The 24,001-nt window shown below is 32.8% G+C and overlaps 1 protein-coding gene across 4 annotated transcripts in view; it reads right to left on the reverse strand.

Annotated features, from left to right (window-relative positions):
* The window catches only part of PHIP (pleckstrin homology domain interacting protein), a 142,635-nt gene that overhangs the window by 61,959 nt on the left and 56,675 nt on the right, over window positions 1-24,001 (reverse strand). For all 4 annotated transcript variants that reach the window (XM_055134740.1, XM_055134742.1, XM_055134743.1 and 1 more), the window contains exons 10-18: window positions 20,413-20,483; window positions 19,019-19,119; window positions 18,888-18,928; window positions 17,944-18,042; window positions 16,993-17,146; window positions 16,349-16,483; window positions 4,209-4,337; window positions 2,694-2,919; window positions 945-1,082 (exon numbers count right to left, since the gene is read on the reverse strand). In XM_055134740.1, coding sequence (XP_054990715.1) covers window positions 945-1,082; window positions 2,694-2,919; window positions 4,209-4,337; window positions 16,349-16,483; window positions 16,993-17,146; window positions 17,944-18,042; window positions 18,888-18,928; window positions 19,019-19,119; window positions 20,413-20,483 — 1,094 coding nt within the window. The remainder of the gene's footprint in view (window positions 1-944; window positions 1,083-2,693; window positions 2,920-4,208; window positions 4,338-16,348; window positions 16,484-16,992; window positions 17,147-17,943; window positions 18,043-18,887; window positions 18,929-19,018; window positions 19,120-20,412; window positions 20,484-24,001) is intronic.

Consider the following 24,001-nt stretch of genomic DNA (forward strand, 5'->3'; position numbering starts at 1 on the left):
TTTACGGAAAACATATGGACATTCCTCAAATAATTATGAATTGAGCTTCCATATAACTCAGCAATTCCACTCTTTAGGATATACGCCAAAGGCTCAAGAACAATATAAAAAAGACATCTGCATTCCTATGTTCATTATAGCACTATTCACAACAGTCAAAATCTGAAACAACCCAAGTATTCAAGAACAGATAGATGACTAGATAAAGAAATTATGGTAAATATACAAAATTTCAGCAGTATGAGAAGATGAAATCATATAATGTGCTGCTCCATGGATGGATCTGCAAAGTATCATGCTGAGAAGTTAGAGGGAGAGAGGCAGACACAGAATGATCTCTCGCCTGTGTGGGAGATAAAATAACACAGTAGGGGAATAAAATGCCCAAAGGCAACAGTCAGGGAAGAATGCAATACAGTATTGGTGAAGGGAAATGGTCACTCGAGGACAACAGAGTGCTGAAAGGAGGTATAAAGTGCCTACCACAGAGTTAGGCTGGGGGGAAGAGAGGGTAACTGGAGATATTAGTGGAGAGAAGTAGACAATGGCAAAAAAATTGGTGTTGGAACATTGTATACCTAAAAACTCAATGAGTAACTTTGTAACTCACAGTCATTTTATTGAATGAAAATAAATCTTAAAAAACTAGCTGAATGAATCAGAACTTAATCACTTCTCTGTCGGAAGTTTAGATTATTTCAACTTTTTTTTTTTGTTTGATTTTTGTTTTGTTTTGCTTTTTGGGTCACACCCAGCAATGCACAGGGGTTACTACTGGTTCATGAACTAAGGAATTACTCCTGGCGGTGCTTGGGGGACCATATGGGATGCTGGAAATTAAACCCAGGACAGGTGCATGCAAGGCAAACGCTCTACCCAATGTGCTGTTGCTCCGGCCCCCTTGTTTCAACTTTTTAACATTTATTGAAAGAATCATTGCTTACCTCTACTTAAACGGCTGGGGTTACTGATACCTGCTTCACCAGAACGTCGTAAGTCTTGCTCCTGTTGTAGTCGTTGAATCATCGTGTCCAGTGGACTAATCTCCTGGTTTGCTTGCTGACTTAAAACTTGGTTCAGTCCTATAAGAAACCCGTCAATTTTAAACTAGAATTAAATTTTTCTTGATTAAAAGATGCAAAATGATCAAGTATATATGATGGGAGTTAAAGGAATCACATGGCTCCTTCAATCTTTATTAAATTATCAGGATTATAATTGCTAGGTATTTATCACAATTTAGGTACTGAATCAGTCCCACATTAATTCAAATAGATATGATGTTTATTAATTCCACTTTACAGATCTGGTAGTAGTTCGCAGGTAAAAAAAAGGTTAAAACCACGGCAAACCAGAGTCAACAACACTAAAATCGTAAGACCAAACTTTAATAACCAAACTTTAATAGATGCCTGTTGAGATTGCATGCTGCGGAGGGGGCAGGACAGGGAGCTTGTTAACACTGGTGGGGGGAAAACACTGGCGTCAAGATCAGTGACAGAGTATCTTATGTCTAAGTCTCAAGTAAGAGTAACTTTGTACAATCACACTGCTTTCATAAAATAAAATTTGGAAAAACACAAAACGAGAACATCTCCAATGCCTTACAATAGTTTCTTTTAAAAAGGAAAATCTGATTACCAACTTTCTCAAAATAAAAAAACTAAGTAATTCATTTACTCAACGAATTCTAAAAACCCTTTGTTCTAAGAATCATGCTAAGGTGGGGTCAGAACAATAGTACAATGGATAAGGTGTTTGCCTTGCACATTATCAGACCGGATTCAATACCCAGCATCCCATATGTCCCCCAAGCCCAGCCAGGAGTGATCCCTGAGTACAGAACAAGAAGTTAATCCCACCACCAGTGTGGAAATCCCTCCACCATTGTTCCCAGTTTCCTACCCACCTTCAAGCCTGCCCTGTTGGCAGGAACAACATGTTGTAACAAGCAATATAAATAAAATCCCAAAGCATTTAAAAAAATGTGTTCATAATTTTTCTGGCCTAAAATAAAACTTGGGTGAAGAGATATAGTATAGCAAGATGGTGCTTGCCTTGCACACAAGACGCCTGTCCTGGGTTCAATCCCAGAGCCCCACCAGTAATGAGCACCACTGAGTGCAACTCAAAAACGAAACACAAAATCGAAAGACTAATAAACTAAACAGCTGATTAAGCCTTCTTTATAGGAAGATTGCCCAAATTTCTATTTAATATAACAGTGCACACATGTGAAAATGGGGAAAGTAGTGTGCAGAACTGTCCCCATTTTAACTCCCACATTCAATCTCCCTCCATGCTTCACATCTCAATATTCTTCATCCCTATCTTATAGACATAAAAGTTAATTACACTTAAAAATAGTCTTCGATGTTAATAGGTAAGCTAGTGTTAATTCTTTCTCACATACCATTATTCTACTTCCAAAGTCACAATTTCTAACTAATTATCAACCTGTAACTATCATTTTTACTCATCTAGTTCATCTATGAAAGCACGGGTCCTATCTAGTTGAAGCACTATTGCACTTATCTGGTTAACAGATATCAGGGACAAACATCACCAATATAAGTTGCTGTATGAATATATAAACAAGTTCATTCATCTGATATCATATTAGGGATTACAAATTAATAATTTTCTAAGAAATCAGAAGGAAAAAAAATCTGTTGATTAAAATGAGCACATACCTGAGGAAGTTACTCCCATTTGAGGGATAAGTTGCTCCTCTCTGCAATTTTCACGACCAGGAACCAATCTTTGATATCTTGATGGATGAGGGTTACCATCAACATCAACCAAAAAGGGAGGGGGCATGAGATGAGGTGCTTGTTGAGTCTGTTCATCTAATACAAAATTATTGGCATCACGGATAAGGGGCCGATAATCACTATGAAAAAACATCTGGTCTGCTATCTGTAGAAAGGTCATTAAAAAGAATAGAAATGTTAAAGTTTATCATCAGAGACTTCTAACAGAGGGCTAACACTTTCATGTAAGACATGACATTAAGATACACCAGTAGAAGAATATTACAGGTATCTTGATTCATTCTTTTCTTGAATCGATTTTAAATAAATCTTGTAGCTTCTACATTAAATTTAACGAACAGAAAAGTAGTTGGATTTTCTTCCTCAATCAGGAAGTTTTATACAAAAAAGCAAATATTAAATAAGTTATATAATTTCTAATTAAATGGTAAAATCAAATTTATGCACTAATCAGTTAAACTTTTATTTAGAGGTACATGTTTTATATTTCTTAATTACTAAAAATTATTTGTCAGCACTTTGCTAACAAATTGTATGCTAAGGAAGTCATACAATTTAGGATTCAAAATAAATTCTTTAAATCTATAATTTAAGATACTTCTTAAGCATACAGTAAGCAACATTTAAAATTAACATGACAAAACTTTCTAAGATTTTCTTTAACTGCTCTAAGCAAGTAAAATTACTGATGTGAGCAAATGCCTGATATACCTAAAACAGAATTTTACTGGTTAATATTAAATTTTTTAAACTTATCTATGAATTTGCATACTTTTATGACTTTATGACTACAGCAAATAAACCATTCAAACCTTTTAGACAGTAATCTCAGATACAGCCTTCTATAATATTCAACACTAGCTACCATAAACAGTTCATATAAGTCTCAAGAACCACAGAAAGCCACAGCTCTATGGCCCAGAATAAAGTACATTATCCATATAAGTAAAACACGTTAGATAATTTCAAAGATTCCCTTTCTGGATCTCTCCCATTGCTAGCTTATAGATCAGTACTTAAGAGCCCTGATCTAGATCATTCTATTCAAGTAAACTCATTACTTCTGAAATATATTCATTAAGGTCTAATTATTACATGATGTAAGGAGATTTAACAACCATCTTCATCCTCTTCTCTTAGACATGTTTCCGAGTTATTGCATTCTGGGGTCACACAGAGCTGTGCTCAGGAGGCCATACTACAGTGCTGCAAACTGAACCAAGGTAGAATGCATTCAAGCAAGTGCTGTAAATCGTGTATTATCTCTGGCCATTCCAAATTATTAAAAATCTTAACAAGATTTATGTTAATCTTATGACAACCTTTATATCCCCAAATATAATCCTACCACACATATGCATTCAGTAAAAAAAAAAAAAAAAAAAAAAAAAGACGAACAAAAACTATAGAGAGAAGAATGTCATAATACTCTACCTTATCATATTTACTACTGGAGCCAAATCCAAAAATTAAAAGATGTCCATGTGAGTCTGTGCATGCAAAATGCTGACCATCAGGAGAGCATTTGCAGTCAAATACTGCACCATGTCCTTGGCCTTCAATCTGAAATGTTTTTAACCAACAGTCAGAAAACTGTCAATAAAATACAGAGTTGGTCGATATAGTCACTAAAATTTATAATAAAAGATTTATAAGGACACATCCTAATGAAGTAAAGTTAGGTATAACAAACGGAATACAGTAACAAAGTAATAGTCATGAAAAGTGCCAGATTAATAACCTGGAAAAACAAAGTGTTCTACTTATCCAGAAACCAGATACAATTCAGGAAATAAAGTAACACCAATATCCCCCACCCACAGAATTCTGCTTCACATCTTTAACCCAGATTTAAAACGTAATAGCACCTCATTCATATTCCATTTAATCAAGCCCTTTCAACAAAGGCCAAGAATGTGTAGTAATGGTAGTGATGTTTTGCTAACTCTTGGAAGTAGTAGCCAGAGATCACTGCTCACAAGACACTAAATTTTTTTCCTGCTTGGTAATAAAATCCCTTGATTGACTCATTTTTTAAATGGTGAATTTCAAAGGTTAAAGAAAAGGTTTTTTTTACCTGATAATTGTTTTCTGTTTTCCAGTTCCATTAATCCAGAACGAATGGGTTTCTCCCTGCAACCTGTCAATCAAACAGAGGTGGCCAATCACCACTCTGAATTTTTTTGCTCTCAGTGCTTCTTCAGACTATGTTCCAGTTGAAAACTTCTTAGCAGTGCTCTGAAAGAGGTAAAAATTCTACCCTATCTAAAGCACATCTAGGGACTGAATTTCAGAAAACAACTAAAAGAGGGAGTTGACTCCCTAACAAATAACAACTAAGGATGATTCCAACAAATGCAATTGGATTTCTGGATTAGCAGAATCGGAACACACATACATTATCAGGTAAGAAAATACCTCCTCTCTGTTCCGGTATCCACTGATCTAGAACAAACTGATTTTCATTAGTAATAAACCCAAACCCCAGAAAATGCTGGAAAAAGAGAAGTGGTATTTTTCTTTCTCTAGTGTTAAAAATATGGGAGAGGAATAGATGTATAGTTTATTGTCAAATAAAGAAGAAAAATTAAAATTTGAAGAATAGTTGATTTATCAAGGAAGGATAGCATTTTGCTCAAGAGAAAATACTGCTCTAAAAAGAAGGATTCTGTGTAAGAACAAAAGAGTTCGCCTCGAAAAGAAAAGCTTTTTCTTTGGGTTGTTAAAAAGGACTAAGTACATTGGTGTTTATCAGTGTTAAATGGTGATATAAAGAAAGAAATGAGAAAAACTTAAAAAAATATTAAAGAAATTTGGTGAACTTATCTAATGTCTAGCATACTTTAAAAAATGGATATTTAAGAATGCAGATGATGGAGTATAATTCAACTCTATTACTACTCAAAATCAAGAAAGAATAAAACTAATTCTCCAGACAGAATACTACTAATATAGCTCACTATTTGCTAAAAATGAAATTTCTGTCAGAATTCAAATCTCTATTTGTCAACGTATTCTAAACATTACATGAACTGTTTTCAGTAACCACATGAACAAGGTCATCTCTAAATAGAATTTCACACAAAAGACAACACTAAGAATTAAAATGGCCTTGGTCATGTGCTATTACTCATCTCAGTTCACTCAAAATTTCACAAAAAACAAAGAGAAAAAAAAGAAGTGCTGTATTAGTTATTAAGTTTAAAGTTGTAAGTATACAACAGAACAGGAGATCTGAAAGACGCCTGACTCAAAAGTGCCATCATGTATTGACACAATACTCCTGTGCACAGCAACTTTCATGCGATGTTTAGGCAATCTTGATCCCTGTGGGTTTTTTTTTTTCCTTTTGCAATACCCAGCAAATTAGTCAGGGCTTACTCCTGGCTCTGCTTACTCAGAGACCACTCCTGGTGGGCTCAGTATACCACATGGAATGCTGGAGACTGAACCAAGGTTGCACATGTGGAAGGTAAGCACCCCATGTGCTGTACTATCATTTCAGCCCCCTTATATTTTTTTGGAAGGGGGTGAGCTTATATCCTTCAAAGACTGTATCAATGATATATATCAGTGTTGCCACTTTTACAGATGGTCAAAAAGCTCTTAAAAGAATTCTTGAGGTGAAACTTTCAAAGCTACATTAGGAAAAAAAAAAGGCAAAGAAAAGACAGAAATCCCATTGAAGGACATTCAAAACACACGCCGCTATGAATATGACAATATGGAACTAATGGTTTCAGTGTAAGGCATCGGTTTTACTTCAAAGAACTTCACGGTGAAAGAATGAAAGTATATTTAAAAAAAAAAAAAAAGGAAAATCATCTTACACGAATTAACTGTTACTCTTTAAAGAAAGCACTGCACATCTGCTTTACTAATTAGAAATGATGCTCATAATTGTCCTAAAATTTTTTGTTGTGGAGCACGTATGGCTGTGCTCAAGGCTTGTTTACTCCTGGCTCTATGCTCAGGGATCACTCCTGAAGTTCCAGGGCATAAAATGCAGTGCTGTGGACTGAAAAGAAGTCTGCATGTACAAGGCAAGTAAATGCCTTAATCCTTGTCCTATCGCTCTGGCCACCTAAAATTCTATGTTTTTCTTTTGAAATAGCTCCTCAAGTAATAAATAACTATACTGGGCTTTCCAACTGATATATATTGCAAAATATTTACTTTCACTACATTAAATATTCTCCAACTTTTCGTAAGTTAATATAAGTCAAATCTTATAGGATTTGATCTTCTTAAACTGGGGTGGAAGTATTTATGTCTAAATACTCTCAAAGATTAAATTTAATTAACAAAGACACTATTGAATATTCATGTGTAACTACAAACTACTGACATCTTAAAAACCAAAAATCAAATGTTTTACTTATAAGTTAATAAATTTTAATATTAGGATAGTACAGTAGTAACCATTGACTGCTGTACTAAATTACAAAACAAATAAGTGGTAGTGACAAATTTTTAAAATAAGTTATTTTTAGATGATCAATTCACCTAATGAAATTAAGTATGCCAACTAACATTATTTGGGACATACATAAAGAACAAATACAACTCATACACATGAATTAACAATAAACTGAGAAAAGTTTATTAATCATTGTAAGATCTCCAAGAGTTAAAAAGAAAAGATAATAGATTACATTAAAGAATTCACTTTAGATAACTTTTTTGAACAAGATGAAAAAGATGAAAGAAATTAAATGACTTGTAGAAAAGCTCTAAGATCAACTAAAGAAACAAAATTTTCCAAGAAATTAGTAGTACAATCTTGTTAACTTAGGTTTAACTCAAAAAAAGATACAATTGGTTTAGAAGTATGACGAAAGAACTGTCATCCTTAATGAATAGAGTACCTGTAACAAGGCCTAACACCATCCACAACTTTTTGAATCTGTGTGCGGTGGATAGATGAAAAACCGAAAGAGACAGAGAAATGAGGCCTGAGAACCAAAGACCCTCTTGTAATGTGCATATCATCTCTCTGTGAAATGACAGAAATCACTTAAAGAATTATCACCAACCTATCCAGTTTTAAAAATTCTAAAATCTAATGCTCAGATGGATTTTTAAGAACTAGATATATCTGGAAATGAGGGATGCTAAAAGCACTAGAATGAAGACTAAAACTACAGTCAGAAAATCGTATTAATTCAAGAGGATTAAAAATACATATATTGAAGAACGCATTCCTAGAGAAATCTGACACAAATGAGGAAGGTTAAAAGTATGCACTACCTAAGCAGAACCACACTTTTAAAATATTCTAAGTCAAAGACCAGAGTAGATTGTCTCTCATTCATTCCCCCTACCCCATACCATTGATTAGAATGGAGCACCTTACCTAGAAAGTACTCAAAAACTTCTAATTATTAATTTATAAAAATTATCTTCATAAGTTTACAATATGCTAAGCATTACCCTCAAAATGTTAGTTTTAGTGATAGGATAAACCAAGATTTATTGATTTGACTGGACAAAAAAATACAAGGCATCTGTTTTTTTACAGAATGAAATAAATACAAGTCAGCTATGGGAAAAGTGATCTTGCCATTAGAACAACGTGGATGGCATTACAGAGAGGATCAGGGTAAACAAAGTCAGAGGACAAATATAAAATACCACCAAAGAAAGGTACAGGCAAAACAAAACCATTGGATTCTAAGTACAAAACTGCATGTAGGGGTATGTGCAAAGGATATAAGTGGTTCAACATGTTGTGACAGAGGGTTGTTATCATTTTGGTGGTGGTTATACTGTGGTAACATATTTGAAATTATAAAACACATTTGAAAAGTATAAACCAGTACTTCTACTACATAAACAATACATAAATATGATGTTACTTTAACTTAAAAATATCAAATGTAAAAAAATGTTTTAAATCAATTTTGGAGAAAACAAATGATTAAAAACGTATGCTATCACAGATAACTAAGTAAATCTTGGAAGCCTAATTATCACAGTTATCATGTAAACAATGATATCTCTTAATGGAAGAAATATAGATGTAAGATTACTCTAAGTGCCTTTCCTATACTGAAAAATCAATGTTGGAATTATTGCTCCAAGTTTAAAAGCAGTTTTCTATTGTTTATCTTCACCTACTTATTTCAGAAATATTTACTGATGTCAACTATGTGACAACAAAATCAAGAGATTCAAAAATAGATATTAATAAATCTTTGGGGATCTGATCATTTCAACATTTGTTATATTTTTAAAGTAAAACTGGAAATTTCTTCCAAATTAAATAGTGCCAGATTTACATAAGAATGAAAAAAGGAAACTAGTAACTGAATTGATAAAATCAGTTATACATGTTACCCCTACCCATACCAGAGATCAAACCCAGGGCTTCACATATGAATGCAGTTTACTACCAAGTCTGTACTTCGAGCTATAGACTTAAAAATAAATAAAGTATAGGTTAAGAGGTACCAGACAGGACTATGTCCAGGGGACTATACAGTGCTGGGAACTGAATCTGAGGCTTCAATATACAAAGTATGTTCTCCAAGTCCTTTTGAGTTTTATCTTTCTAGCCCTACTGTAGACTTTACTCAAAGAGAAAAACTCTTTAGCAAAATAAACAGTAACTGAAAATTTAATAATATTTACCAATATTCTATAACCAAGCCCTCCTTGAAATTTATCCTCCTTTGGGATCTCTGGCCTATTGGCATGGCCTCCTCCTAACTTACTCTTCTCAATTACAGACTGTGCTTGCTCTTCTATTCTCCTAAATGCAACTATTTCTAACATTGTTTTAAATTCTCTATGCTGCTATGCCTCCATGAAGAGTGTGTATAATTCTACCTGGAAGACTTTACAGTTTCCTTCCTTTCACTTCTAGCCCTTTTTAAGCCTTTGCTCTCCAAGTGCTGGCTGGCCATTTTCATTTACATAATTCAATAGTTCAGCCTCAAAACAAACACAAAATTTAAAACATCAGTTTTACTTTACATTTTTCTTACTTCCATTAAGAATACCATTGTTGTCAAATCACTTAGACTTTATATGCTCAATATATCCTGTATAATCTACAGCCCAAATCTTTTATTCAATCAGTCAAAAAAACACCAAGTCCAGTATCTCCCCCTATCGCCACCCCCACCAATTTCTTATCTACCTACTCCTAAAATTTTTCTGTTAAGATTTTGCTGATGAGGGCATGGAGCAATAGCACAGCGGGGAGAGTGTTTGCCTTGCATACGGTCGACCCAGGTTCGATTCCCAGCATCCCATATGGTCCCCTGAGCACCGCCAGGAGTAATTCCTGAGTGAAGAGCCAGGAGTAACCCCTGTGCATCGCCGGGTGTGATACAAAAAAGAAAAAAAAAAAAAAATTTGCTGATAAAAAAGTTCCTGAAACACAAAATAACCTTCCCTCCCCCCAAACTGACTTTGTTTCTTTTTTAATGTTTTACAACATATATCCAGCAATACACATGTCTTACTCCTGGCAGGGCTCAAGAGCCTTGAGTGATGCTGGGGGCAGAGAAGAGGTCTGCCACATGCAACATTAAATATCCTAACCATGATACTAACTCTCTGGGCCTATATTTACTAATGTTTCCGCATATAACATTAAATGCCTTAACCACTATACTCCCTGGACCTATATTACTATATTTACTATATGAACATATTTATGGCCAAAAAATTAATTTGAGGTCATCAATTATCTATTTTAAGTTTTTTAAATATTATTATCCACTTTGCAAATTTTATTACAGATTAATTTAGAATATGAGTATTATCTATAATGTTGCTTACAAAATTTTTCTTATTTGGGGTGTGGGGCAAGGGGTAGGCACTGGGTCTTACCCAGCTGATCTTAGGACTTACTCCTGGCTCTGTGCTCAGGAATCACTACAGGCATTATGTGGTGATAGGAATTAAATCTGGGTCACACTCATACAAAGTAAGTGACAACCATTTTACTATCTTTCCAGCATCACAAAATGATTTTTCTTACTTAATTTTTATTTATCTTTTAAGAGAGCTCCAATTCTCTCCACTCAACAGAATATTATGACCTTCCACCCTGAAATGATTCCTATAGATACAAAAATCATCCTTTTCTCATGTGCTATGATACCATTATAATCTATTAAAATTTATCCTTTTAGGTACCACTGGCTTCCCAACTTCACTACAAATCAGGTTTACCTGATGCTGTCTCACTCTTCCTTGTGATTCCCAGATGTTGTTTGTATAAGATCTCAAATATTTGCTGCAGTATTGCTAATAATAAAAACCTGCATGTTTACAATGTACGTAATTACTATTTTTTCCATGTAACTTTCAAATCTCAAATACTTCTGTGATAACAGTTCTTGGAAAATGCCCACAAAATGTAAGTTACTTATCCTATGACTGCAATAAGCTACAGAAACTCCAATTCATGGCAATAATTTGTAAGGCACATTTTTTTAGTACCAAGATATAATTGAAAAAAAGAAACAAAAGCCCATACAGCAATAAGAAAGTGACATTAACTCGTTTCTAGTTAGAAGACTGAGTTCTTAACCAGAGATGCTAAAAGAACAAGAATCCTATAAATATAATTTGCACACATCATCTAATTTGATTCTGATAAATGATGGGAGATGGACCAACAAAGGATGAAGGAAAAAAGAAGGATCAAAATGATGCTACATAAAAGAGTGCAGTATTAAATACACCTAGTTTAAGCTTCTTTTTTCCCTAACTGAATACATGCAGCTACAGTTGTCTAAAACTAAAATAGAGGTCACACTGAGAACACGTCAATGTCAGAAGTATGCCAAGTGCAAAAATTCTGAGTGGTGGATTGGCAGCCTCTGCTGATTTGGAACGTTGCAAGGAGAAATATACTGTTCTGGATTAGTGGACACTGGAACATTTTTTTAATCTCTTAAGTAAAAGAAAGGTTAAGAGAACAATTATAAAATAAGAAAAAAATAAATGAAAATAGTTATTTGGTATTTACCTATAAAACAACAAAATTAAAAATCAAAAACAATAATTGCTTTTTTAGCAAGACATATTATACTTATAAATTAAAATTAAAACAAGATAGGCAACAACAAACTAGAGCTTTGAAATGTGACAGAAATAGAAAAGATATGAAATATGAGGGTCAGACAAAGCTGGAATGGTAGAGAAAGCAAGAAAAATAAAGCAAAAGTGCCAGACACAGAGATAACATAGGTTCTACAAGCCCCACTCTAAATTCATTTTATTTACAATCTACTAATCCATCAACTGGCCTACTAAAAAATTTGAAAGTTTCTTTTCATAAATTTAATATTCACTTAAACTTGTTAAAATTTGTCTAAACTGTAGTAATAGTAGAAAACTATAAAACAATTTTGTGTTTATGGTTAAATTAAATTTCTAAATCTGTCTACCCTTTTCAGGGAAGTCAATACTACAACACTGCCCAACTTCAATTCAGAGCTAGCACACATTTTCCAATTATTTCTGGAATAGTTTGTATCCCTTTTATCATGGAATTGGAATTCGAACCTTTAAACAACTCCACTAAAGACAAAGCTGTATTATTACCTATTCCTATCACTGTCAAAAATATGTGGGCTTGCTAAACTAAATCTGGACAATTTAGAATAGCATTAATAAGCAATTCCTAATAACCAAATAGTGTTCTTCCCCCAGATAGGAAATATAAGGACTGAAAAAAAGAATAAAATGGAGTTTTTAGATGAATCTAGAGAAGTTTAAAAAAAAAAATAGAATAAAGCACAGCATTTTTCTTTTGGTGGAGGAGGGGCACACCTAGCAGTGATCAGTGGCTACTCCCAGCTGCAAGTGCTCAGGGGAGCTTGCGGTGCTCAGGTGCATGCCTCCTGCATGCAAAGCATGCACTCTTAACACAGTGAGCTATCTCTCTGGCCCTAAAGTTATTTAATGTTTGTAATTACCTCTACAGTTGTTTCAGGTTTATTCTGTAATAAATATTTAAGAGGCTAAAACTTTACATATTATACTTTGCCAGTGAATGCTTTGTTGATTTACAGAATTTTTTTATTTTTGATTTTTAGTACTTTGACTTGGGGAGGTAGTGTATATAAGGACATGTACTGTGTGTTGTATTTCATGTCCTGCATTACATTATCTGTTATTTTATATACTTCTTATAACAACAATAATAAAAAAAACGCAACCAGTCCCCAGTTACTTCTTACATTCTGAACCTCTATTAGGAGAAAAGCTACAAATAAAATTGGGGAAAACTGATTCCGTTTTCCTAGATGATGTGAGTAGGCAAGTAATAATTTAAGATTCTGGAATAAATTAGAGGATTATATAAGCACAAAGGAATTAAATATCTCTTTTCTCAAGTTCAAATCTTTTAAGTTGTTTATAAATCTAGGAAGTCCCGAAAAAAAGAGTAAGATTTTCAAAAGATTAAGTTATGGTTGAAAAAAATTATTTTAAAATATTTATTTAATTAGTATCAACACGCTAAATATCAATCTAATTTTAAAACGTTAAAACAGCATTAAAAGGAATGAAATATCTAACATATAACACAGGATTTCTGACTATCATTTAAATGTCAAAATGCTGTAACAAAATGTTGTAAACCTAAAAAATATATTTATAAAAGGCTAATTAATATAAAAATTTATTACATGAGTTCATTATCATTTGCAAAGGTACTGTAAATCTAAAGTGAAAAATTCAATTATAAAAAAATGTTAAGCCCCATTCACCAAATCAACTTGATTAAGACTTCACTTTTAAGAACTTGTATATTAAAACAATTGGGGGTGGGGGAGCAGCCATAACTGGCTGTGCTCAGGGCTTACTCCTTGCTCTGCACTCAGGGATGACTCCTGGTAGGGCTCAGGTGACCATATGGGATGCTGGTGACTGAGCCCAGGCCGGTCACATGCAAGGCAGGTGCCCTACTTACGTTATTATTTGGTCCAGCCCCCAAACTATTTTTTTATTTTAAAGATACAATTTGCATTCCTTGTTTACATGTTGAAGATAATGATAAATTTCCTTAGAAGTTTGTTTTAAAACTCTTATTACTTGATCTTATTAAAATTTTATGTAAATATTAAACATTTCAAGTGTAAAAATGGAATACTGCAAGAGTTATTAATTTTTAACCCTCTGGAGACACTAAAATTAGTCTCTCTATATGGTATTCAAAAATATTCACCAAGTTGAATTATTTATTATCAGCAATTAGATTTGTTAATTAACTTTTTGGACATTTTAGTAATTCAAGAACTTTGCAACATAAGGCCAGATAGTTAAAATCAGAGTTAAAAAACTCAGATTCATGATAGCAATAGTGAACACAAACTTTTACTTCTCCCTCAAATTGTTTATCTGTTTCCTTAATAGTCAGGTTGGACATAATACTTTCCCCTTTCTCTTATAAACAATGAAATGAAGAGTGGAGACAGTAAAGAAGTTAGGGTTATTAAATAACTTAATAAGTTGAGACAGGAAAAAAGATCTTTGAACTCTGTAGCATGACTTCAGAAAATCTACTCAGTAAATAACATTATAAAACATCACCTACTTGACATATTGACTACTAAGTGAACGTTGTATATACTTGTGCGATGACCAAGCATAGCTAGAATTAGCATTAACACAATAGCAACAGCCATGTGCAGTTTAAATATGGGTTTAAACCCCCAAGTTTCTTCATAATAAGTATGACCTAACCTAGGTAAACCAGACAAAGCACTTCATTTCTGTTACGCAGTTTCTCCATTCATAAAAGTAATGATATTCAATTTTTAAAAATGGCAATAAAGCTATCCTGATTTATTACGTTTCACTGCACACAAATGAGGTATTAAGTAGAAGTTAATTAAAAATTATGTAAAAAATTAAATAAGTGTCTTTCTATTAACACATTAAAGCCTCATTTTGCTTTTATTTTTAATAAAGAACAAATTTTTTAAATCCTTTTAAATCCTTTCTTGGGTGTTAGTATGAAGAATTTATGTATCATATTCTCCTACTTGTTATATCTAAGCTATTACTTCTCACCTTTGGACTTTTGAAAAATCGCTTATTCATTTAAAAAAAAGTCCTTACTTCTGCTTAATGAATGGCAAGGCACTGATGTAAAAAAATTCCTCAGTTAATTTCAAATAATATAACCGAAATATGGTTGACGTTTCCTAATTTAGTAACTAATTTGTAATAACTGTGAGCAAATCCATCTTTTTTCATCTGTTGATAAGGTGGTGTATTATTTTGACTAACTTACCTGATGAAGAAATGTCACCCTTCTAGAAGGTGAAACATTCTACTTCAGAGAAACTTTCCTTATACGCTACTCAATGCCCTTTAAAACTACTGTACTACTAAACAGGGTCACTACTACCTCTATAATATGCTAGTTGTTCTCTTTTGAGAGGTATTAGAGACAGATTTAAATATAACAAATGTCCTTATTTAGCAGAGAAGTTCAAAAAGAGCAAACCAGAAACATAAGGCTTGAAAAAGAGTAAAGAAAAGGTTCTTTATCTGCTTATTTAAGAATGTATCTTTAAAAAATTTCCTCCATTTTAAAAATCTGTTTAATATTGGAAACATGCACATAATCACTAAGGAAATCCATCTATCACTAACTTTAGAAAACTAAGAATTTGACAAATAGTACTTTTTATATTTTATATACAGTAAGGCATTAGATATAGAACGATGATTTCTGTCACTAATAAAATTTTTCCAAACCACATTTAGTATTATTTTTTGTAAAATAACTGACAATGCACACACTACTAGCTGTATTGTTTCATGGTATGCAATATGTATTGCCAGAGAAATTTCTGTAACTGACTATCTGACTATTTAAAGATCTAAAAACGCCAAAATAGTAGAGAAACATTTTTCCTTTTTCTTTTCTTCATTTAAAGGTATATAACATACAGAAAGTTGATTTTGTTAAAAAAAAATGACTATATAAAATAAGTAATTTGAGATATCCATTTTACTTCGGGCAGTATATATAAGGGAATGGAAACTGAACAATAGGCTGTCTGTGGTATGAAACCACTATAATTCGATCCTCAGTAAAGTATACTCTACATTCTACATAGTAAGTATGGGTAACGATGGGAAAAGACTTTAATCCCCCAAATTATTTGGTACTTTATAATTTGATAAAAGGCAAGTTTACCTATTATTTGGTTTTAATTTTAAAATGAACAAATTTAATTCAAACTCTGGTGCACAAGAGGACTGCTGACGAAATACAATTAATGTTAATAAAAACATTTTATTTCTTTATATGGCTTTGCAAACAACTTTTTAGAACTATCTTTATATTGTCAGTTCTCAAGCTTTCACTATTATTTTTAAAACCCAGGCATGTTTACACACAGGTATGATAAAATGTACAATTAATTTTCCTTTAAATTTGGCATCTTAGAAAGTGTAGAATAAATAATATCTTTAAATCTTTAAGTCAAAATATACAATTTTTAAATGGATTTCCTTTGTGATATGCAGAACACCTGTAATTAAAGTTTCCAAATCCTTAACAATCATAAAATAAAGAGATTGATAATTACCATGTTGAAATAAGATCGAATTTTGACTCCTCTTGCGAGATCCCACACAATAACATTTCCATCATGACCAGCAGAAAAGAGAACTCTCGGATCAAATGGGTGTGGCTCAAGAACAAATACCTCATCTTCATGACCCTGAAAATATTTTTGAATTGGCAAAAATTAAAAATATTTTTTAATTATTAGATTATTAAAATAAATTCAACCACATATACCAACATGATTACATCTCTAGAAATGAGATTTTAGTAAGTTATTAAATGGCAAAATACCTCTAAATGTACTTATATAACAATGAAACAGTTATTATTTGGTGAAACCTAAGACTACTTGTAGTCTAAGATTCTAAAATCAAGCAAGAATCTATATTTTAAAGCTAAATTTGTTTTAACTACATTTTAACTACATTTAAAAATTATTTCCTGGGCCAAAGAGATAGTGCTTTGTCTTGCATGCAGTCAACCAAGATTAGAATGCTGGTATCACTAGGTGTGATCCCTGAGCACAGAGCCAAGAGTGATCCCTGAGTAACAACTAGGTATGGCTAGTTCATCTAATATATAAAAATTACTACCAATTAAAATACCCCATTCTATAATAAGTTTTGCTTATACATTAAAATAATCAGTGTTTTCTTTTCTCACCATCAGGACATGAATTAGTTGACCAGTATAAGAATTCCAAACTTTCAGAGTCATGTTATTAACTGCAGTTATAACTGTATTGTCATGTCGATCCCATGCTACCATTGTGACTTTCATTTTTGTGATCTTATCTTCTATTCCTTGAAGGTTTTGGCTGAAAATGGAGGCAATAATTGTTTACAGTGATTTTAGTAAAATACTGGCATGACAAAAACCTAAACTTATTTTCTTATAATTTAGGCTTATGTTCATTAACATGGAAAACTATACTTAAGTCATTAAGAACAGTTTGAAACCACAAAGAATGATAGCAAAAGCTGTATCAAGAGGGAGAAAAAAACAGGATTCAAGCATTCCCAGGCCACTAACAATAGAAAACCTCGGATAATTATCACTATCTGGATCAAGGATTGTACAATGCTGCCCACTCTTCATCTTTTACTGTTGCTTTTATGCTCTTGTCTCTGGTCTGTTTCCCAACAGAGAAAATTACACATAAATATAAATGAATAATATTATAAACTACCCAAAACAAAACAAGTTATAATCTAGAATTTCTCAAGGCTAGAAAAATGACTAGTCGCACGACATTAATACTCTCTGATATATAAAATATTTTACATTGCACTTTCTGGAAAAACTAGTAAAACTGCCAACAAATACTGTTTTATTATCATACCCTTGACAAAACTAAATTAGGAAAAAAGTATACTTTAGAGTCTGGAGACTTAGAACAGGGTTTAAGGTTCTTGCCTTGCATGTACCTGTTTGATCTGTCACCAAGTATGGTTACAGTTACCATCAGGAGGGATCCCTGAGCACAGAGTCAGGAGTAAACCCTAAGCATAGCTAGGTGTTCCTTAAAACTGGAATTCCTGACCCCAAAGAAGCATACTTTAAAAATACTTTTTTTTATTTATGTAATATTTCAAGATTGATCTTTTATCTTACCCTGCTGGACGAGTAGCCATATCCAACAAAATGCTCTTCCATTCTCTTCGTTTAAAATGCCAAATACGTGCAGTTCCATCACGACTCCCACTTACAAACCTGTATTAAAGAGTTCAACCACACACCCCAATAAAAATCATACAAACTACTAAAATGTATTTTCCTAGAATTTTTTATTTACAAAAAAAGGAGAGCACTTATCTTTTATTTACATATTACTATAACAGAGATTTCTCTACTATTCTCAAGAAATCTAAGAATTTTGAATTTTGAAAAATGGATTTCTAAAACTTAGGAAAAAAAAGTTCCAATGTGAAAGCTAGCTCTCAAAACTAAAATTGGGCAGTGATTCAGGCCACTTATTTTACTTTCTAATTGAACAATTAAGGTCTTGATTTCCAGGAAGATTATTAGGCAAGCAAATGAATGCTTTTTAATTGAAAAATACAGATTTCCTATCAATCTTAAAAACTTGAACTTAATTTCAAGTGTCTAGAAATATAGCTTTCATTAAAAAAAAAAAAGGGGAAACTTTAGATGCCATCTAAGTTTATCATCAATAAATAGCTTTGCTCCAAAGCACAATGTGATACTTTCCCATTTCTACTTAAAAGTTTCCTTGCACTCTGTTATGTATAGGTATGTTAAGTAGATAAAGTTCATATTATTATTTTTATGTTGCGTGGGATCTGGGCTACACCTCACAATGCTTTGTGTATTTTTCTTGCTCTATGTACAAGTAAGTATATATTACAATAGAGACCAAAAAAACTAACATTAGAAAATAAAAGGATATGTCTTCCTTTCCATGTCAGGGTTATTATCATGTGTAAACATAATAAAAAACTTGGGTGATAAAGTTGAATATGATTCTAATTAAAACCTTACTACTAGAATCATATTTCTGAATTTAAAAATTGGAATTCTATAAAACAGTATTTTACCTGTTACTTGTGTTGGAAAACTGGATACTGTCAACTTTGTCCTACAGAAAGATGAAAAGGAGGATTGTGAATATAAACTGTTAGACTTAAATTGTACTCCTCTAATTCTTTTCACCAATACTAATACTTACAGTATGAAATTCCAATTCTGATATTTTTTCTGGTTGACCTGCACCAAAAAAATAAACCCTAATAATATGATCTGTGCTTCCTGTGGCCAGAAACATTCCACCTGAGGAAAAACATTGAATACTGATTAGATAAAATTTCAAATTACATGAAAATTAGGTGACAAAAATGCAAGCATCATTACACAGCATATTAAGATCAGAATATACACTATTTTATTCTAGTACTAATATTTATCTCATATCTATATATCTAACCTGAAATTATAAGAGGAGTTAGATCAGGATTAAATTTTTAGTATTTAAAGAGAAGCAAAGTTTTCCTTTAGAACCCCTTTACAGAGTGATCAGATAATTACCTAATAATGAATGAATCTTCCTGGAAATCAAGACTTTAATTGCTATTTTCACCAGATAATACTCTATCCAACTTTCAAAGTATAATTTGCCTAAGTAAACTGCCCATAAAAATTGTAATCAAAAATGCCTGTTCTCCTTGGAACTAGACAGTAATGAGACTGTCTAGCACTTTCATTCCACCTTATATTAGCTAAATGTGTATACAATTTACTCTTACTTTTGAATAAATACTCTCCCCCAAAGTCATAAATAAAGTATATTCAAATATTTTTAATGCACATATAGGTGACCTTATTTGTGTTAAATCTGGAAATAAAGCAGCTTCCCCAGCAGTTGCAGAAGGAACAATATTAAAAATTAAGACTGTTGGATATTACTATAGGAAAAATAGATTAGTAATTAATCTCAGGTTGGAATTATTGTTAGCCACAATTAGGAAATGAGAAAATAAGAGTAAAACTAAAATAAATACGGCAAGAACTGGCACAAGAAGCATGGACTAATAAATCTAATTATTTTCTCAATTCACCTGTACTCTCTAGATCATGTTTTAAAAACTCTTAATATCATCAAAATGTTTCTGTATTACCTCCAAACACAATCTGAGTATTTGCATTTCTACATACATACTTAACAAAGAGCAAACAACAATCTGGAGCACAGTAATAAAGACATATAAAATCAATTTTATTTTAGCTATAAGAACCCCCATAATTTATGAAACTATGCAACAAATTTAAAATACTTTTATTTAATAGGGGCAACCCAGTCCAAGATTAATGATTTAGAAGAGTCAATTTTCAAACTATTCTCTCTTATCAGAACATAACTGTCATAATTTGTTAGTCATGTAAGTATATAAATTAAATTCTGGGAAAGTTAAATGTTTCTAAATAAATTTATTATCATTCCCTGGGGTTTATATTAAGACTATAATTTATGTCACAACAGTAAATATTTTAGAACCCTTCATTTGTTCCACTTAAAGCCTTTTAATATAACATAAAATGGGAGACTAAAAATAAGTAAAGTCTTACCAGCGCTGAAAGAAGAACAGATCATTTGCACTCCTGGTCGAGGGCGCTCGGTAAATTTTGTAGGTCTTGGACTACAATACAAAAAACAAACTGACATTGAAAATATCCTAAATACACTAGAAACACCAAAACTAAACTGCTCAAAATAATTACAGAAGGACAAAATTAACTAAGAAGCAACAGATGGCTCCTTTCCTAAAAACAAGCTGAAACTCGAGGTATTTCCCAGTCCCTGATTACCTATAGGACATAATCCCAGTTAAGACTTTTACTCATATAGGAAGTATTCATATAGTAAAGTAGCAAAGCACACATACATAAGGAAAATTATCACATACCATTAATAACTAATCCTTTCTGGTGTCACACAACATACTAGGTGCCTCCTAATATGAGGATATGTATGTTATTAAGACTACACAATGAAATTGATACTGTGTGGCAAAAATCTGAATACTGTTTAAATCTTATTTCAGCTATAAAGTTCAACCAAAATAGTGGTACACAGAATTACAGGTCACAATTACGTTACAGATGGTATGTCTTCCGTTAATATTACCGACATAAAATATTTAATATAAATGAGCCATAGAGAAAACTTAATTTGAATTCATAACATTTTAATAGCCAACATTATTTTCATAATTGCCAGTTACATGCCACTGTATTTAAAACCTACTCCCTAATATACATTTTGGCCTACTTTTTCTGACAATAGTGAAAAAGCTCCCAGAAATAATAAGCTTCCAATGGAGAGTTTAATGCATAATTTTCATAACCCATAGCAATATAGTTTCACTCTTATAATCATTTATATTTTATTTATTTTACTATTTTTGTTATTGACTAAGGTTCTGTGATTCCATTCTTGCAATCATTTGGAGGAAAAAGTATAAAGTACTCTGACCAGGTATGTAGTTTAGCACTGTTAGCACTGTTATCCCATTGTTCATCAATTTAATCGAGCGGGCACCAGTAATATCTCTATTGTGAGACTTTGTTGTTACTGTTTTTGGCATATCGAATACACCACGGGTAGCTTGCCAGGCTCTGCTGTGCAGGTGGGATACTCTCGGTAGCTTGCTGGGCTCTGAGAGGGACAGAGGAATCAAACCCAGGTTGGTCACTGTGCTATCACTCCAGTCCGTAAAAGTTAAAACAAAAAAAGCGTAAATATATTTCACAACAGCTTAATATTCTCAGATATAGCTGAAAATGATAGGGTTTTTTTTTTGGGGGGGGGAAGAGTGGGGGTACATATGGTGATGCTCAGGGGACCTTATGGGGTACTGGGGATTGAAACCAGGTCAGCTATGTGCAAGTCAAGCGCCTCACTCACTGTACTATTTCTATGGCTTCAAAAATTATAGTTTGGAAACACAAGAGTTGCTTAAGAGTTCCTTTTTTTCCCTCAGTGGAGCAAGATAATAGTTTTTATTTAAACTTACTTAAAGATGTGTGTGTGTGTGTGTGTGTGTGTGTGTGTGTGTGTGTGTGTGTGTGTGTGTGTGTGTGTGTGTGTGTGTGTGTGTGTGTGTGTGTGTGCGCGCGCGCGGGGGGCGGCCGGGGAAGCAGTAAGGAAGTACAGTTTGAAGAGAGAATACTGGCTTCTCCAGAGTGGAGATAAGCAAGCATACAAACATACAGTTAAGGGGCTGGAGCAATAGCACAGCGGGTAGGGCGTTTGCCTTGCACGCGGCCAACCTGGGTTCAATTCCCAGCATCCCGTATGTTCCCCTGAGCACTACCAGGAGCAATTCCTGAGTGCAGAGCCAGGAGTAACCCCCGTGCATCTCCAGGTGTGACCCAAAAAGAAAAAAAAAAAACCATAGAGTTAAGAAAGGGAGATAAGGTGGTTGAGGAAGAACATAAGAATAAAGAGCAAGCCACTTAAAAAATTCTTGAAATCTGAAAACAGAAAAACTAAATTCATTGCAATAAAAAAAAAAATGTTTTGGGCTACAGTCAGTGGTGCTCAGGGCTTACTCCTAGTTCTGCACTTAGGGATTACTCCTAATGGTGCTCAGGGACTATATGGGATGCCAGGAATCAAACAAGGTCAGTTACATGCCAGGCAACTGCAATGCCCAGTGTAGTATCTCTCTGCACCAAAACTTATTGCATTTTAAGTACATTAATTTGAATTATAACATTAACTATAAGCACTGCACCACCTAATAGTTTATGGGTCATAAATCTGTATTTTTGTTAATCTTTTAACACAATCATTGTGTCAAACAACCTTTCAGTTGATACTCATAAGAAGAATATGAAAATCATAAAGACTAACACATTAAACAGGCTTTATTATTTTTAGAAAGAAAAAAGCATAAATATAATGCTTATTTGTGGGAATATTTTAAGATACATCTTTGGGTTCAGAATGAGTTCAGTTCCCATCTCTATCATTTAGCAGGTGCATGAGTTTAGGCCAAGGTAACATTTGAATTTTCATATGGGTTTTAATTACTGAATAATTGATTATTTCAATTAATGCATTAACACAGACTGTTAAAGTCACTTCCTCAAAGTATACAAAAGGCTGGTACAGTCCACACCTCCGAATTCCTCAATACTGAAATTCCAGTAGAGCACATCAAATCAGACAGGTTAGTAACACAAAAGCCACTACACTTAACACACAGAAACTAACAGAGCAGGCTCAACTACCAACAAGCAACTAGTAAACTCTTAGACAAGGACTTAACAACTCATGATGTGATATAATTTCACATAAAAATGTTGATATTTTAAACTAATAGATTTTAATCTAGAGTTTTTTGTCATTTAATCAATTTCAACTCAAGAGTTGCATCAAAATTTGTGCCTTTTGTCATATTAAAATAAAGAGAAGCATTATAGTTCTAAATAATTTTTGCCTTGGCTTAAAGCCTATGTGAAAAAATGTTTTAACAATCTATATCTATCAAAATTTTTAGCAGTTGTCAATAATGTGCAAATATAGAAAGAAAACTAGGTGTACCAAGGTGTAGAATGAAGAAAACACTACTCTCACTTCTGTCTGACTCTTGCTCAAAAGGTTTTGAAGAAAATTGTAATATTAGAGAAGATTATTTATTTACTAAAGAATGAAATGCACCAAATAGAAAAATTATTGAATAAAGTATGTAACAATCCACTGAAATATACTTTAATGACTACAATTATTAAAAATAATTTAAAAAAAACAAAAATCATCAAGTCTCATACTTACATTTACATTAAAATTTGTGAAAGATATTAAATAGTATGTGTAGTGGTAGTTCTATGTAATTGTTTTTGAAAAATCATTTAGATACAGTAATTTACTTTTCAAGAATCCAATAAATATGTTTAACAAAATAATTGGCTAATGAGTTTTTGTAAAACAATCTATGCTAATTAAAAAATTACTAATCACTTTTTTCTCCGGTATTGTAATCATATCCATACACAAGTGAAAAATACTTAAAGAGCAATTATCATTATTGTTTATACAAAGTAGCAAAATGAATATTTAATATTTTAAATATTCAAAAAGCATATAAAAAAGCCAGTGGTTCAATGTAAGGAACATGCCTTTCAGCATAACCTGGCTTCTATACTCAGC

Source organism: Sorex araneus, chromosome 4 (genome assembly GCF_027595985.1).
Source record: "Sorex araneus isolate mSorAra2 chromosome 4, mSorAra2.pri, whole genome shotgun sequence".
Taxonomy (NCBI): Eukaryota; Metazoa; Chordata; class Mammalia; order Eulipotyphla; family Soricidae; genus Sorex; species Sorex araneus.